The sequence below is a fragment of the Bombina bombina genome, chromosome 4, assembly GCF_027579735.1.
Source record: "Bombina bombina isolate aBomBom1 chromosome 4, aBomBom1.pri, whole genome shotgun sequence".
In the NCBI taxonomy this organism is placed as follows: Eukaryota; Metazoa; Chordata; class Amphibia; order Anura; family Bombinatoridae; genus Bombina; species Bombina bombina.
The window spans coordinates 527,870,444-527,888,322 of NC_069502.1; the positions used below are offsets into that span (position 1 = coordinate 527,870,444).

The 17,879-nt window shown below is 41.8% G+C and overlaps 1 protein-coding gene across 3 annotated transcripts in view; it reads left to right on the forward strand.

Annotated features, from left to right (window-relative positions):
- The window catches only part of SENP6 (SUMO specific peptidase 6), a 611,027-nt gene that overhangs the window by 90,702 nt on the left and 502,446 nt on the right, over positions 1-17,879 (forward strand). For all 3 annotated transcript variants that reach the window (XM_053710452.1, XM_053710454.1, XM_053710455.1), the window contains one exon: positions 17,590-17,653. In XM_053710452.1, coding sequence (XP_053566427.1) covers positions 17,590-17,653 — 64 coding nt within the window. The remainder of the gene's footprint in view (positions 1-17,589; positions 17,654-17,879) is intronic.

The window sequence follows — 17,879 nt, forward strand, 5'->3', positions numbered from 1 at the left end:
TAATCAAGGGTCATTTTGTCTAGGACAATCTATGATTCTTATCTGCACTTCCCTATACATATGGATTATTTTCAGTTTCTGAGGTTTTGTATATCTGCACAACTCTACCAACTTGTCACTTTGTGTGGCATACACTCTTGCCGGTAATCAGAATCAGGACATTACAGTTGCTTCTTTTATGGCTGATATCTAGTGCAAGCCTATTTTCTGTCAACAGCTGTTGCTCTTACTCTCGATGTACATATAGCTCCTTTATATCCTGCTATGAGGGTAGCATTTACAGGAGTCAGACTCAATCCTTAAGCATCCATTTTCCTGACGGAACTTCGCATTTTTAAGATTCAGAGGGTGTGTCCTTCCAATGAGCTCCATCTATCGGTAGCTCAGTGCATGGAGGTGCTGGGTCTTTTGGATGCTGCTTCAGTAGCAGTTTCTTTAGCCCCCTCTTCACTCAATTCCTATTTAATGGCTATGCTACATTAGTAGTTAGTTATCTACATTTGGCACACAGATTGCTTTGGATTTCTCAGTCAATCTTTTCCTTGCAAGAAGTTTGGTATCACCTAGAGGCAAGGTTACCAATCAACATTCCAGAACTTTGTGCAATCTTCAGTCTATTCAGCCCTGGCCTCTATTGAAGGAGGAAAGTTTATCCGTTTCCAGACGAATAACATCATGTTGGTGGCCTAGATAAATTATCATGGGGGTTAACTGCAGTTCGCAGTCCATGCAGCAAGTGTCTATACCGTTTCCTTTTTTTTTTTTTCCTAGAGTGTTTCTTGGATCAAACAGGAGTCAACGTTAGTAATAATAGTTGCTCCAGCTTGGCACCGCAGGACTTGGTATGCAGATGTCTTTTTGCTTTCCATAGCTCTTTTCTTTTGAGACAGACTTGTTTCAATGTTCTCTTTTCTATCAAGATCTCTAATTTATTGGCGTGGAGTTTAAACGCCTAGTTTTGGCTATTTGAATCTTTAATGCAGGCCAGAAAGCCTGTAACACAAATGATTTAACACAAGAGTGGAAGACATGCTTTAAATGGCGTTCTTCCAGAGGGTTTTCTTGGTATCATTTAAATTTCCTAGAATCATTAATTTTTTAGGATGCCCTGGTTTTTCACTATTTTCTGCCTTATCTTTTTTTCATAGGAACTTAGCTAAATTTCCTGAGATTCAGACTTTTGTTCAGGCGTTAGTTAGCATTAGCCACTGATGGAACCTATTTCTCCACCCTGGAATCTGAACTTACTTTTCTATATATTACATGGTTCTTCCCTTGACCCTTTTCATTACAATGTTATTGTCTATTAACTGGGAAAGTACTCTTACTTTTAGCAATCTCTTTAGCATAAAGAGTTTTTAAATAGTTAACCTTGTCTAATTCTACATTTCTCACTACCACAAGGTGAAGGCTATACTTGCTTTGGCAGGAAAGTCTTAAAGGCCGCATTATCAGCTATATAAGAACTGCCAGTAAAATTGTCCCACCCTTTCCGTACATAGATCATCGGCTTGGATATTAATCCCATATGCTATGGAGGATTGTTGCACATCATTTTACGAAAAGAAAACAAAATGTATGCTTACCTGATAAATTCTTTTCTTTTTCGGAATGATTATGATCCACAGGCCCCACCCACTTAAATTTTAGTTCTAATGACATCTCTATAGACCCTGCTTTGCAGTTCCTACCTTTCCTTCCTACTCTCTACTCGGCTATACGTAAACCTGAGAGAGACGGTATGTGGGCAGGTTCTTAAGCTCTTCTTGATTTCCTAGAGGCGGGAAATACATCCCACATGTTATGGAGGACTGTGGACCATCATCATTCACTCTCATGAAAGAGTTCCCTGGTTCCCAGCAACAGGGTGGAGTTCCTGGGCAGATATCCATGGATGCTCGAACTCAGATCTTCCTCTCTTGGTGGATCTGTCCGGAGCAACTGTCCATGGGGACATCCTTCTTGAGACCGCCCTGGGAGATTGTGACCACGGACACAAGTCTGACAGGATGGGGAGCTCTTTGGGATGCCAGGATGGCACAAGAAAAATTAACCTGGGAGGAGTCTCTCCTTCCGATAAATATTCTGGAACTCCAAGTAATCTACAATGCTCTGAAGGCATGGCGGCCTCCTGAGGTTGTTCAGCTTCATCATATTCCAGACCGACAACAATATCTTGGTGGCTTACATCAACCATCAGGGGGGTACGAGGAGCTCCCTAGCCATGAGGGAGGTGTCTCGGCTCTTGGAGTGGGCGGAGTCCCACAGCTGCGCACTCTCAGCGATTCACATTCCGGGTGTGGACAACTGGGAAGCAGACAATCCTTTAATCCGGGGGAATGGTCTCTCCACCCCGAAGTGTTTGCGGAGATTTGTCTTAGATGGGGATCGCCGGAGCTAGATCTCATGGCATCCAGACTCAATTGCAAGCTACCCCGATACAGGTCGAGGTCCAGGGATCCCCAGGCAGAGCTGATAGATGCCTTGGTGGTTCCTTGGGGGTTCAGGCTAGCTTACATTTTTCCGCCGTTACCACTTCTACCTCATGTAGTGGCACGCATCAAACAGGAGCGAGCTTCGGCCATTCTGATTGCTCCATCTTGGCCGCGGAGGACGTGGTTTGCGGATCTGGTGGGGATGTCATCCTCTCTGCCGTGGAGGTTACCCTGTCGCAGGGATCTGCGGGAACAGGGTCCTTTTCTACATCAAAATCTTGATTCTCTGAGGCTGACTGCGTGGAGATTGAACGCCTAGTCTTGGCCAAGAGAGGCTATTCTGAAAGTGTGATTGATACGCTATTTCAGGCAAGGAAGCCAGTCACTCGTCACATCATAAGGTGTGGAGGACTTACTTGTCCTGGTGTGAGAAGTATGGATATTCTTGGCATAAGATGAAGGTATCCAGGATTCTGTCCTTTCTCCAAGAGGGTTTGGAGAAGGGTCTTGCCACCAGTTTCTTTAAGGGACAGATTTCGTCATTATCAGTCTTGTTGCATAGGAGACTCGCTGAGGTCCCTGACATACAATCTTTTGTTCAGTCTGCTCCCCCATGGAGCTTAAACTTGGTGTTTAAGATATTGCAGAAGGTTCTGTTTGAGCCTATGGACTCCATTGACATTAAGATTCTGTCATGGAAGGTTATTTTCCTGTTGGCCATTGCATCGGCCCGCAGGGTATCTGAACTGGCTGCCTTGCAATGTGAACATCCTTATCTGGTTTTCATGCGGATAAGGCTGTGCTTCGCACTGGTTTGGAGTTTCTTTCCAAGATGTTGTCTAACCGTAACATCAATCAGGAAATAGTTGTTCCTTCTTTATGTCCTAACCCTTCTTCTTCTAAGGAGAGGTTTCTTTATAACCTGGATGTGGTTTGTGCCTTAAAGTTCTATCTTCAGGCTACAACATTTTCTAGACAGTCTACATCTCTTTTTGTGGTGTATTCAGGGAAGCGCAAGGGGCAGAAAACCTCTTCTACTACTTTGTCCTTTTGGTTGAGGAGCTTGTTTCGCTTGGCCTATGAGGCAGCAGGACATAAGCCTCCTCAGAGGATCACGGCTCATTCAACTAGAGCTGTGGCTTTGTCTTGGGCTTTCAAGAATGAGGCCTCTATGGAGCAAATTTGTAAGGCGGCTACCTGGTCCTTCTTACACACTTTTACAAAGTTTTACAAATTTGATGTTTTTGCTTCTGCGGAAGCTGTTTTTGGGAGACAGGTTTTGCAGGCTGTGGTGCCCTCAGATTAGGGTCCGCCTTTTACCCTCCTGGTTTCCTTCAGTGTCCACTAGAGCTTGGGTAGATTTTCCCAACAGTAATGAATGAAGCCGTGGACTCTCCTCCCCTTTAGATGGAAAACATAAATTATGCTTACCTGATAATTTCATTTCCCTCGAGGGGAGAAGAGTCCATGGCTCCAGCCCGTATCTCTGATGGGCGGACCTACATTTAAATTAATCTTCTGGCACCATTTATACCCTGATATTTCTCCTACTGTTCCTTGTTCCCTCGGCAGAATGACTGGGGAATGAGGGATGTGGGGAAGGTATTTAAGCCTTTGGCTGGGGTGTCTTTGCCTCCTCCTGGTGGCCAGGTTCTTAATTCCCAACAGTAATGAATAAAGCAGTGGACTCTCCTCCCCTCGATGGAAATGAAATTATCTGGTAAGCATAATCTATGTTTTTATCTCCTATTGTATTAAAACTTTTTACAAAAGGGGACTGTAATAATAATTGGATTAATTGGATTAAATTTAAGCATTACGTATATGCACTGCTCATTATTGGCTAACATTTAGGTGTTTAACCCTATCAAGTCTTACTCATATAAGAATTACCCAGCCAATAATATGGGTGCAGTCAGCATCTTATGCTATGAGTATGTGTTGGTGTACGTAACCAAGTCTAACATGGATAAATAAAGCATAGCGGTATAATTACAAAGTGGGGAAACCTCCTCTGCTGCATCATAATAGTATGCTGTAGCCATAGTTCAGAACTGGCTTAGTTAAAGGGACACTGAACCCAATTTTTTTATTTCATGATTTAGATAGAGCATGCAATTTTAAGCAACTTTCTAATTTACTCCTATTATCACATTTTCTTCATTCTCTTGGTATCTTTATTTGAAATGCAAGAATGTAAGTTTAAATGCCGGCCCATTTTTGGTGAACAACCTGGGTTGTTCTTGCTGATTGGTGGATAAATTCATCCACTAATAAAAAAAGTGCTGTCCAGAGGTCTGTAACAAAAAAGCTTAGATGTCTTTTTTCAAATAAAGATAGCAAGAGAACGAAGAAAAAATAATAATTGGAGTAAATTACAAAGTTGCTTAAAAGTGCATGCTCTATCTGAATCACAAAAGAAAAAAAATTTGGATTCAGTGTCCCTTTAAGGTTAGACAGAGAGTAGGTAACATAGGTATCATAAATGACAAATTAACAATTTAACTACCCAGGCAATAATATAGTCGCAGTGAGCATCTAGTACTATGGATATGTGTTAGTGTACTTAACTAATCTAACAGGGGTAGGTTAAGCATAGGGTTATAATTTAAAAAGTGGGGAAACAACCTCTGCTAAATCATAATAATATGCTGTAGCCATAGATCAGAGCTAGTCTAATCAAGGTTAGAGAAAAAGAGACAGCACAATTTGTTGTGTGTCAAAAAAGAGAGGTGCGCCTATTCTATGCTATTCCTAAAGAATATATTCTAATTATAATATAATTATAAAAGTGTATATATATGATTAACCAATAAATATATGTATGCATAAATAACCAATAACATCAAATATATGCAGTATATATAGAAAAATACTTATACAAAATCCTTGTTGGTGTAAGCACAATCGTGTATATATATATATATATATATATATATATATATATATATATATATATATATATATATATATATATATATATATATATATATATATATACATATACATATACATATAGTGTACCAACAGATATACAAGTCCCACGGTTTGAAGAGGCAGAGAAAAATAGCCCTAAAGCAAAATAGCAGCTCTCTCCACAGTATGCGGGATGATAGACTTCGTCCTGGAAAAGACAAAAAGAAGAGGCGCTCTGGTGCAGATAAACCTAACAATCTGTGAGAATTTCCACTAGAGTATTAACTATATACTCACAAGGATGTTTGCACTTCCAGTGCAATAATTCGCAAGCCGAAGCTTCAGAGCCGCTCGGCTGACTCTTACACTCCCGATCTGCTCCTGGCGATAGTCACGCCCCTATGTGAAGTGAAACACAGGACACCTTTGGTGCAGATTACCCCAACCAATGTCGGACAAACAACAGTGAGCTAAGAATGTATACTCACAAACGTATGTGCACCATCAGTGCAATATCAGGCAATATCGGTCTGCCTGATATTGCACTGATGGTGCACATACGTTTGTGAGTATACATTCTTAGCTCACTGTTGTTTGTCCGACATTGGTCGGGGTAATCTGCACCAAAGGTATCCTGTGTTTCACTTCACATAGGGGCGTGACTATCGCCAGAAGCAGACCTGGAGAGTAAGAGTCAGCCGAGTGGCTCTGAAGCTTCGGCTTGCGAATTATTGCACTGGAAGTGCAAACATCCTTGTGAGTATATAGTTAATACTCTAGTGGAAATTCTCACAGATTGTTAGGTTTATCTGCACCAGAGCGCCTCTTCTTTTTGTCTTTTCCAGGACGAAGTCTATAATCAAGGTTAGACAGAGAATAGGTAACATAGATATAACATATGGGTAATATAAAAAACCTAAACCCATTAAATCCAATAGATACAAGCGATGTACATGAATAAAACAACAAGTTGGACATTTTGAACGATGCATATCTATCACCTGTACCTCAAACGGAAAATCAACTTATGTATAGCTGCTTTTTACCTTACACCCAGACCTATTCTATCAACGATAACATGCAATGGTGCCAGTTTCTATCATGCCTGTCAATCCTGACCATAAGTCTCATATATTGGGCTTCAGATCCCATTCAGCCCACTCCGTGTCAGTCATTTTGGCAAGTACTCACTCGGGAGTGAAGCCACAAGTAGAAGGAGCATTTGTTCCATGGGTTGTTTGCTTGTGATCGTTCTGTTACAGCGGGGCCCCAGCTTTCTTGGGCGGTTAGGAGCTCTCCACTTATTTTTCCTCCAGCTCCGGTCACAGGATAGGTAGGCGAGAACAGGCAGGAGGTTTTAGAAGAGGTTGATCTAATGAGGGTCCGTCTCCAGTTCTCGACTTCAGCCTCAACTGCCAGTCGGGTATAATTTGGATAGGCGATCTCCCCTGTTGATGCATAGAGAGCCGACACTTGCCTCTTATGTTCGGCACCTAACAGCGACTCAGGCTCCCGCAGCCGCATGGCCCTCCCGTTGGGAGTCCAGGGTGATTGAGAGTTTTTTGTTAGGTGAGTCAGAAGTCTTTGTTTGCTAAGCCTGACCTGGAACAGTTTTGCGGTTATTTTCACTTGGTGGGACTGCTGCGGTTGCGGGTTTTAGGATAAATCTGCATAGCTCTTCCTCTAAGCTCCGGTAGTGGTCCTGTATAAACTGCACCATCTTGTTTTCCCACGTGTTTAGGGCCTCCATTTTTGGAACGATACTTGTATAGCTCCCCTTCAAACACGCTTAAAAGTAGTTAAGATGGTTCCCTTATTTAATATAAAAGGCAATCTATTAAAGACTGTTGTACCCGATGCATGGGGGGGATCGGAATCCTGTAGAAAGACCACCGCCTAAGATTTAGACGGACCAGATCTAGGTCCCATAGGTCATAAGCTCTGCACTTTTAGTATAATTCAATGCTGCTCTTGTCTATCTAATCAAAGATAAGATGGATGTCAGTAGCTATGGCAGAATCAATGCATAAATCAGCGGATTGAGCAGATTGCTTTAGGAGCTCCAGGTATTGCGACCTTCCATGGCTGCTGCCTAGCTACGCCCCCCGTTTAGACTTTATTTTTAAACCTATTGTTAAATCTCTTGAGGTTTTTCATGTCCATTATGCTGTCTGATACAGTCTCCTGGGAATGGGCTAAACCATGTATTGCTTTTAATCTTTCTGCAAGGTTTATGAAAATGTATTCTTTCACTGCTTCTAACATTTAACTTTGGGAAACTATTCCTAAAGTGGATGGTGCCATTTCTTCTTTGGCTAAATGTACTACTATTCCTTTGGAAGATAGCTCTTCCTTTTAAAGACCCTTCAGATAGAAAGTTAGAATCCTTCCATAGGAGGGCTTTTCAGAAACGGATTATCTTTTTTTAGACCAGCAGTTTCTATTGCTGATGTGGCTTCTTCTTCTTCTATTTGGTTAAATAGTCTTTCTGGGCAGTTTTCTGATTCTGCTAGTGAATAATTTTTTAAACCTTTTGGAGTTGCTTAAATGTATTAATGCTTTAATTTGTGATGAGTTTTTTTACGTTAAGATTAATTCTGAAGGTATGTCTTTGGCGGTATTTTCTAGAAGGGCTTTATGGTTAAAGTCTGCTGATATGGTTTCTAAATTCAGGCTTTTATCTCTCTCTTTTCAGGTAACAATGTTGTTTGGTTCTGGTTTGGATTCTATTATCTCTGCTATGACTGGAGGTAAGGGAGTAAATCTAAAGCTTCTTATCTTTTTCATCCCTTTAGTCAGAACAGGGCACAGAAATCGTAACCCTCCTCTCAGAAACAAGGTTTCTCTGGATGGAAGCCAAGTTAAGACTGGAACAGCCCTTAGCAGTCCAAAAAATCTACTCCCTCATGCAAGTCTGGATGAATGTATGGCCCCTGATCCAGTGACTCTGATAATGGGCAGGTTTGCTCCTTTTTCAGGAGGCTTGGTTTCAGGATCGAAGGATAAGGCCTCCCAAGGGAAGGTCTATTATGTTTAATGTTCCAAGAAATCCAGTGGAGGCTCAGGCCTTTTTCAGTCAGCTTTGGTTTTAGAATCTATATGAGTGATTGTTCCTGTTCCTTTATTGACACAGGGAATGGGGTTTTATTCAAATCTCTTCATTGTTTCAAAGAAGGAAGGGACTATCAGGCCAGTTCTAAATCTAAAAAATACTGATCAAATTTCTCAAAGTTCCTACTTTCAAAATGGAGACTATTTGAACTATTCTGTACACAATAGATTTAAACAATGCTTAAATTCATGTTCCTATTCACATAGAACATTATCAGTTTCTAAGGTTTGCTTTTCTAGACAAACACTTTCAGTTTGTTGCTGTGCCATTTGGTCTGGATACATCTCCCAGAATGTTCTAAGAGGTTCTGGGTACTCTTTTGTCTGTGATCAGATCTTAGGGTATTGCAATATTACTTTAACTGGATGATATCTTGGTTTAAGCTACTTATTTATATTTAGCAGAATACACATCAGCAGACTTGTTGTTTCTTCATCAACATGTTTGAAAATCAATTTTCCAAAAAGTTCTCTGGTTCTTCAGACAAGAGTTGCTTTCCTTGGGGATTCAGATAGATTCCGTTTCTATGAGACTTTCTTTGACATATCAAAGACGGTCGAAGCTGGTGTTGGCTTGTCTAATCTTTAAGTCTCTATTTCTCCAACATAGGTGTGTCCGGTCCACGGCGTCATCCTTACTTGTGGGATATTCTCTTCCCCAACAGGAAATGGCAAAGAGCCCAGCAAAGCTGGTCACATGATCCCTCCTAGGCTCCGCCTACCCCAGTCATTCTCTTTGCCGTTGTACAGGCAACATCTCCACGGAGATGGCTTAGAGTTTTTTAGTGTTTAACTGTAGTTTTTCATTATTCAATCAAGAGTTTGTTATTTTCAAATAGTGCTGGTATGTACTATTTACTCAGAAACAGAAAAGAGATGAAGAATTCTGTTTGTATGAGGAAAATGATTTTAGCAACCGTAACTAAAATCCATGGCTGTTCCACACAGGACTGTTGAGAGCAATTAACTTCAGTTGGGGGAACAGTGTGCAGTCTCTTGCTGCTTGAGGTATGACACATTCTAACAAGACGATGTAATGCTGGAAGCTGTCATTTTCCCTATGGGATCCGGTAAGCCATTTTTATTAAGATAGTAAATAAGGGCTTCACAAGGGCTTATTAAGACTGTAGACTTTTTCTGGGCTAAATCGATTCATTATTAACACATATTTAGCCTTGAGGAATCATTTATTCTGGGTATTTTGATATGATTATATCGGCAGGCACTGTTTTTGACACCTTATTCTTTAGGGGCTTTCCCTAATCATAGTCAGAGCCTCATTTTCGCGCCGGTAATGGCGCACTTGTTTTTGAGGACAGCATGGCATGCAGCTGCATGTGTGTGGAGCTCTGATACATAGAAAAGTCTTTCTGAAGGCATCATTTGGTATCGTATTCCCCTTTGGGCTTGGTTGGGTCTCAGCAAAGCAGATTCCAGGGACTGTAAAGGGGTTAAATATAAAAACGGCTCCGGTTCCGTTATTTTAAGGGTTAAAGCTTCCAAATTTGGTGTGCAATACTTTTAAGGCTTTAAGACACTGTGGTGAAATTTTGGTGAATTTTGAACAATTCCTTCATACTTTTTCGCAATTGCAGTAATAAAGTGTGTTTAGTTTAAAATTTAAAGTGACAGTAACGGTTTTATTTTAAAACGTTTTTTGTGCTTTGTTATCAAGTTTATGCCTGTTTAACATGTCTGAACTACCAGATAGATTGTGTTCTGAATGTGGGGAAATCAAGGTTCCTTCTCATTTAACTATATGTATTTTATGTCATAAAAAATTTAGTAAAAATGATGCCCAAGATGATTCCTCAAGTGAGGGGAGTAAGCATGGTACTGCATCATCCCCTACTTCGTCTACACCAGTCTTGCCCATACAGGAGGCCCCTAGTACATCTAGTGCGCCAATACTCCTTACTATGCAACATTTAACGGCTGTAATGGATAATTCTATCAAAAACATTTTAGCCAATATGCCCACTTATCAGCGAAAGCGCGACTGCTCTGTTTTAGAAAATTCTGTAGAGCATGAGAACGCTGATGATATGGTTTCTGAAGGGCCCCTACACCAGTCTGAGGGGGCCAGGGAGGTTTTGTCTGAGGGAGAAATTTCAGATTCAGGAAACATTTCTCAACAAGCTGAACCTGATGTGATTAATTTTAAATTTAAGTTGGAACATCTCCGCGCTCTGCTTAAGGAGGTGTTATCCAATTTGGATGATTGTGATTATCTGGTCATTCCAGAACCACTATGTAAAATAGAAAAGTTCTTAGAGGCCCCGGGGCCCCCCGAAGCTTTTCCTATATCCAAGCGGGTGGCGTACATTGTTAGTAAAGAATGGGACAGGCCCGGTATACCTTTAGTACCTTCCCCCATATTTATAAAATTGTTTTCCTATAGTCGACCCCAGAAAGGACTGATGGCAGACAGTCCCCAAGGTCGAGGGGGCGGTTTCTACTCTACACAAGCGCGCCACTATACCCATAGAAGATAGTTGTGCTTTCCAAGATCCTATGGATAAAAAATTAGAAGGTCTGCTAAAGATGTTTGTTCAGCAAGGTTCCCTTCTACATCCAATTGCATGCATTGTCCCTGTCACTGCAGCCGCGTGTTTCTAGTTTGATGAGCTAGGAAAGGCGATTATTAGTAATTCTTCTTCTTATGAGGAGATTATGGACAGAATTCGTGCTCTTAAATTGGCTAATTCTTTCACCCTAGACGCCACCTTGCAATTGGCTAGGTTAGCGGCGAAAAAATTCTGGGTTTTGCTATTGTGGCGCAGAGCGCTTCGGTTAAAATCTTGGACAGCGGATGCGTCTTCCAAGAACAAATTGCTTGACATTCCTTTCAAGGGGAAAACACTCTTTGGCCCTGACTTGAAAGAGATTATCTCTGATATCACTGGGGGCAAGGGCCACGCCCTTCCTCGGGATAGGTCTTTTCAAGACCAAAAATAAACCTAAGTTTAAGCAGGAAGGTAATACTTCTCAAGCCAATCCAGCCTGGAGACCTATGCAAGGCTGGAACATAGGAAAGCAGGCCAGGAAACCTGCCACTGCTACCAAGACAGCATGAAATGCGGGCCCCCGATCCGGGACCGGATCTGGTGGGGGGCAGACTCTCTCTCTTCGCTCAGGCTGGGGCAAGAGATGTTCTGGATCCTTGGGCGTTAGAAATAGTCTCCCAAGGTTATTCTCTGGAGTTCAAGGGGCTTCCTCCTAGGGGGAGGTTCCACAGGTCTCAGTTGTCTTCAGACCACATAAGAAGACAGGCATTCTTACATTGGGTAAAAGACCTGCTAAAAATGGGAGTGATTCATCCTGTTCCATTAGGAGAACAAGGGATGGGGTTCTACTCCAATCTGTTCATAGTTCCCAAAAAAGAGGGAACGTTCAGACCAATCTTCGATCTCAAGATCTTGAACAAGTTTCTCAAGGTTCCATCGTTCAAGATGGAAACCATTCGAACACTTCTTCCTTCCATCCAGGAAGGTCAATTCATGACCAAGGTGGATTTCAAGGATGCGTATCTACATATTCCTATCCACAAGGAACATTATCGGTTCCTAAGGTTTGCATTCCTGGACAAGCATTTCCAGTTCGTGGCGTTTTCTTTCGGATTAGCCACTGCTCCTAGGTTTTTCTCATAGGTACTAGGGTCCCTTCTGGCGGCGCTAAGACCAAGGGGCATTGCTGTAGTACCTTACTTGGACGACATTCTGATTCGAGCGTCGTCCCTTCCTCAAGTATAGGCTCACACGGACATTGTCCTGGCCTTTCTCAGATCTCACGGATGGAAAGTGAACGTGGAAAAGAGTTCTCTATCTCCGTCAACGAGGGTTCCCTTCTTGGGAACTATAATAGACTCCTTAGAAATGAGGATTTTTCTGACAGAAGCCAGAAAAACAAAACTTCTAGACTCTTGTCGGATACTTCATTCCGTTCCTCTTCCTTCCATAGCGCAGGGCATGGAAGTGATAGGTTTGATGGTAGCGGCACTGGACATAGTTCCTTTTGTGCGCATTCATCTAAGACCATTACAACTGTTCATGCTCAGTCAGTGGAATGGGGACTATTCAGACTTGTCTCCGAAGATACAAGTAAATCAGAGGACCAGAGACTCATTCCGTTGGTGGCTGTCCCTGGACAACCTGTCACAAGGGATGACCTTCTGCAGACCAGAGTGGGTCATTGTCACGACCGACGCCAGTCTGATGGGCTGGGGCGCGGTCTGGGGATCCCTGAAAGCTCAGGGTCTTTGGTCTCGGGTAGACTCTCTTCTACCGATAAATATTCTGGAACTGAGAGCGATATTCAATGCTCTCAAAGCTTGGCCTCAGCTAGCGAGGGCCAAGTTCATACATCAACCATCAGGGGGGAACAAGGAGTTCCCTAGCGATGGAAGAAGTGACCAAAATCATTCTATGGGCGGAGTCTCACTCCTGCCACCTGTCTGCTATCCACATCCCAGGAGTGGAAAATTGGGAAGCGGATTTTCTGAGTCGTCAGACATTGCATCCGGGGGAGTGGGAACTCCATCCGGAAATCTTTGCCCAAGTCACTCAACCGTGGGGCATTCCAGACATGGATCTGATGGCCTCTCGTCAGAACTTTAGAGTTCCTTACTACGGGTACAGATCCAGGGATCCCAAGGCGGCTCTAGTGGATGCACTAGTAGCACCTTGGACCTTCAAACTAGCTTATGTGTTCCCGCCGTTTCCTCTCATCCCCAGGCTGGTAGCCAGGATCAATCAGGAGAGGGCGTCGGTGATTTTGATAGCTCCTGCGTGGCCACGCAGGACTTGGTATGCAGATCTGGTGAATATGTCATCGGCTCCACCATGGAAGCTACCTTTGAGACGAGACCTTCTTGTTCTAGGTCCGTTCGACCCACTCCAGCTGACTGCTTGGAGATTGAACGCTTGATCTTATCAAAGCGAGGGTTCTCAGATTCTGTTATTAATACTCTTGTTCAGGCCTGAAAGCCTGTAACCAGAAAAATTACCACATAATTTGGTATATCTGTTGGTGTGAATCTGCAGGATTCCCTTGGGACAAGGTTAAGATTCCTAAGAGTCTATCCTTCCTTCGAGAAGGATTGGAAAAAGGATTATCTGCAAGTTCCTTGATGGGACAGATTTCTGCCTTGTCCGTGTTACTTCACAAAAAGCTGGCAGCTGTGCCAGATGTTCTAGCCTTTGTTCAGGCTCTGGTTAGAATCAAGCCTGTTTACAAAATTTTTGACTCCTACTTGGAGTCTCAACCTAGTTCTTTCAGTTCTTCAGGGGGTTCCGTTTGAACCCTTACATTCCGTTGATATTAAGTTATTATCTTGGAAAGTTTGTTTTTGGTTGCAATTTCTTCTGCTAGAAGAGTTTCAGAATTATCTGCTCTGCAGTGTTCTTCTCCTTATCTGGAGTTCCATGCAGATAAGGTGGTTTTGCGTACTAAACCTGGTTTTCTTCCAAAAGTTGTTTCTAACAAAGACATTAACCAGGAGATAGTTGTACCTTTCTTTGTGTCCTAATCCAGTTTCAAAGAAGGAACGTTTGTTGCACAACTTGAATGTAGTTCGTGCTCTCAAATTTTACTTAGCAGCTACTAAGGATTTCAGACAAACTTTGTCTTTGTTTGTTGTTTATTCTGGTAAACGGAGAGGTCAAAAAGCAACTTCTACCTCTCTCTCCTTCTGGATTAAAAGCATTATCCGATTGGCTTATGAGACTGCCGGACGGCAGCCTCCTGAAAGAATCACAGCTCACTCCACTAGGGCTGTGGCTTCCACATGGGCCTTCAAGAACGAGGCTTCTGTTGATCAGATATGTAGGGCAGCGACTTGGTCTTCACTGCACACTTTTACCAAATTTTACAAGTTTGATACTTTTGCTTCTTCTGAGGCTATTTTTGGGAGAAGGGTTTTGCAAGCCGTGGTGCCTTCCATTTAGGTGACCTGATTTGCTCCCTCCCTTCATCCGTGTCCTAAAGCTTTGGTATTGGTTCCCACAAGTAAGGATGACGCCGTGGACCGGACACACCTATGTTGGAGAAAACAGAATTTATGTTTACCTGATAAATTTCTTTCTCCAACGGTGTGTCCGGTCCACGGCCCGCCCTGGTTTTTTTAATCAGGTCTGATAATTTATTTTCTTTAACTACAGTCACCACGGTACCATATGGTTTCTCCTATGCAAATATTCCTCCTTAACGTCGGTCGAATGACTGGGGTAGGCGGAGCCTAGGAGGGATCATGTGACCAGCTTTGCTGGGCTCTTTGCCATTTCCTGTTGGGGAAGAGAATATCCCACAAGTAAGGATGACGCCGTGGACCGGACACACCGTTGGAGAAAGAAATTTATCAGGTAAACATAAATTCTGTTTTCCTAAGTTGCTCTTTGCATGAAGGTGTTAGGTCAGTTTGCACATGAGGGCTCTTGAGCTTTGTATGCTTCAGCAATGGTGTTGATATCTTACTCAGCTGTCTCAAATGATTTATCTAGATCACAGAACAAATCAGTCTCTGTCTTTGTAGCTGTATCATCAGCTTATTATGCAGGGGGCTTCTTCCTGCTTGGACCTTGATCACTATAGACCCAACCCTTTCAGGTTGGGGGCCTTTGGGAGGCCTCAGAGGGCACAAGGAATTTGGTTTCCTCAGGACGCGAGGTTGCCAATAAATGTTCTAGAACTCCGTGCAATTTTCAGAGCCTTTCATAGTTGACCTCTGTTGAAAACGGAGTCTTATCTCCATTTTCAGACAGATAATGTTACAGCAGTGGTTTAACTCAATATTCAGGAGGAACCTTGTAGTTCCCTAGCCATGAGGGAAGTGTTTTGAATTCTTTCCTGGGCAGAAGCCAATTGTTGTCTGATTTCTCCAGTTCATATTCAAGGAGTAAGCAACTGGGAAGCAGATCTTCTCAGTCATTAGTCCTTGCATCCAGGGGAGTGGCCTTTCCATCTGGATGTTTTCAATCAGATAGTGAATCTTTGGGGTCTTCCAGAGAGAGATTTGATGGCCTCTCGATTTGAAGTGCAAACTTCCCAGGTACTGTGCGAGGTCCAGGGATCCTCAGGCGGAGTTTGCAGATGCTCTGGTGGCTCCATGGTAGTTTGACTAGCCTATGTTTTTCATCCTCTGGTTCTACCCAGAATGATTGCCAGTCAGGCAAGAGGAGGCATCAGTGATTCTGATTCTCTCAGAGTTTGGTATGCAGATCTGGTTCAGATGTCCAGTTTCCCACCTTGGCCACTTTCTCTGCGCCCATATATTTTTGTTTCAAGGTCCATTTTTTTTAATCCGATCTCTAAGCTTGATGTCATGGAGATTGAACAGTTAGTTCTTGGGCAGAGAGGTTTTTCTGATATTGTTATTGAGACTTTGATACAGGCCCGTAAGCCTGTGACCAGGAAGGTTTATCATAAGGTCTGGGGTGCCTTTATTTCTTGGTTTATGGATCATGGTTTTTCCTGACAGTCTTCTTAAAATTACTAGGATTTGGCAGTTTTTGCATGATGGTTTAGAGAATGGTTTATCTAGCATTTCTTTGTGAAAGGTCAGATTTCTGCTCTTTCAGTTTTGTTCGACAAGAAGATTGCTTATCTTCCTGACATTCATGTTTTGTGCAGACTTTGTCTAGAATTAGGCCTGTTATTAAGCCAATTTCTCCTTCTTGGAGTCTAAATTTGGTTTTGAAGGTTTCACAGGCTCCACCATTTGAGCCTATGCATAAAGTGGATATTAAGTTTCTTTCTTGGAAGGTTTGGTTTCTTTTGGCTATCTCTTCTGCTAGAAGAGTCTGAGTTATCTGCTCTTTCATGCGATCCTCATCTTATTTTTCATCAGTATAAGGCAGTTTTAAGGACTAAATTTGACTTTTTTTAACCTAAGGTTGTGTCTTCTAATAATATGTTGGGGAATTGTTGTCCCTTCTTTGTCTCCTAATCCCAAAAATTCTTCTGAGATGATTCTTCATAATTTAGATAATGTTAAAGCTTTGAAGTATTATGTAGACGCTACTAAGGATTTAAGGCAAGTTTGTTCACTTTTCTGGTTCCAGGAAAAGGGCGGAAAGCTGCCGTTTCTTTGGGTTATTTTGATCCATAAGGCTTACTTGGAGGTAGGACAACCTCCACCTAAATTGATTGCTGCTCATTCTACCAGATCAGTTGCTACTTCTTGGGCTTTTAAGAATTAGGTTTTCAGTTGACCAAATTTGCATGGCAGCTACTTGGTCTCCTTTGCATACTTTTACTAAATTCTACCATTTTGATGATTTTGCTTCTTCTGATGTAGCCTTTGGTAGGAAAGTCCTTCAGGCAGTTGTCTCAGGTTTAATTTGTTTCTGCCTGTCGGTTATTTTAAATTGCATATAAAAAAAAAGTTTTTCCCTGTTTTTTCTTTGTGTTCTATGTGTGTTGTGTATTTAGTTTCACTGTGATAAAAGATGTCCTTTATATCCTGCCCATTTATTTCTCATTACTCGTAGACTCCACAGCTTGGGTACTGTTTCCTAGGAGTAATAGATCGTGGACTCTCACCACATTTATGAAAGAAAACATAATTTATGTTTATCAGATAAATTAATTTCTTTCATGGTGTTGAGAGTCCACAAGACTCCACCCTGTTATTTTTCTGGTGATGATTTATTTCATTTTGCACATCTCTCTCTCTCCCCCCCCCCCCCCCCCATGCTCCTATTTTTTTTGCTCTTTATTCTTTTCCTACTTTTTTTTTCTTGGCAATACATCAGACTAGTTTATAGTAAGGTGGTTTTTTTTTTAATATTTTTATAGAGCTCTTGGGGTTTGGGAATCTTTGCTTCCTCCTAGTGTCAGGAAATAGTAATTTTTAAGTGTGATGGATCGTAGAGACTAACCACCATGAAATAAATTTTTAATCAAGTAAGCATAAATTATGTTTTAGACCTTGTTTATGGATATCTGTCCATCATCATATAGACCTACCATCAACCAAGGAAGCACAAATCTGTTAAACACCTTTAAAGACCTAAGCTCAAAAAGTTTATTCTTTTTAGAGATTTGTGATACCTACATATGTTTTTATGCTTTACTTTAGCTGCCATTTATTTGTTCAGTAATTGTATTATATTTGTTTTTGTATTCATAGTGAGGCTAATCTGCTCAGTTTAGAGGAGGAGGATGGAGCGGACACAAAAGTTTCAGAACGCAAGGCAAGTGGCTGAATACTGTTAAGTAAATGGGGTTGGAAGTTATGTTGTCAATCCACTATATATGATGATCCTCAGATTGCATGTTTTGAAATTCAGTGGTTTGTACTTTTTTCTTTGATTATATTGTATAATATCTATTATGATGGTTGCTTCCCATCTCTTGGAGTTTGGTAAAATATCCTAGGTTTAACAATGCTTTACCCACTCATACTTTCCATTACAGTTT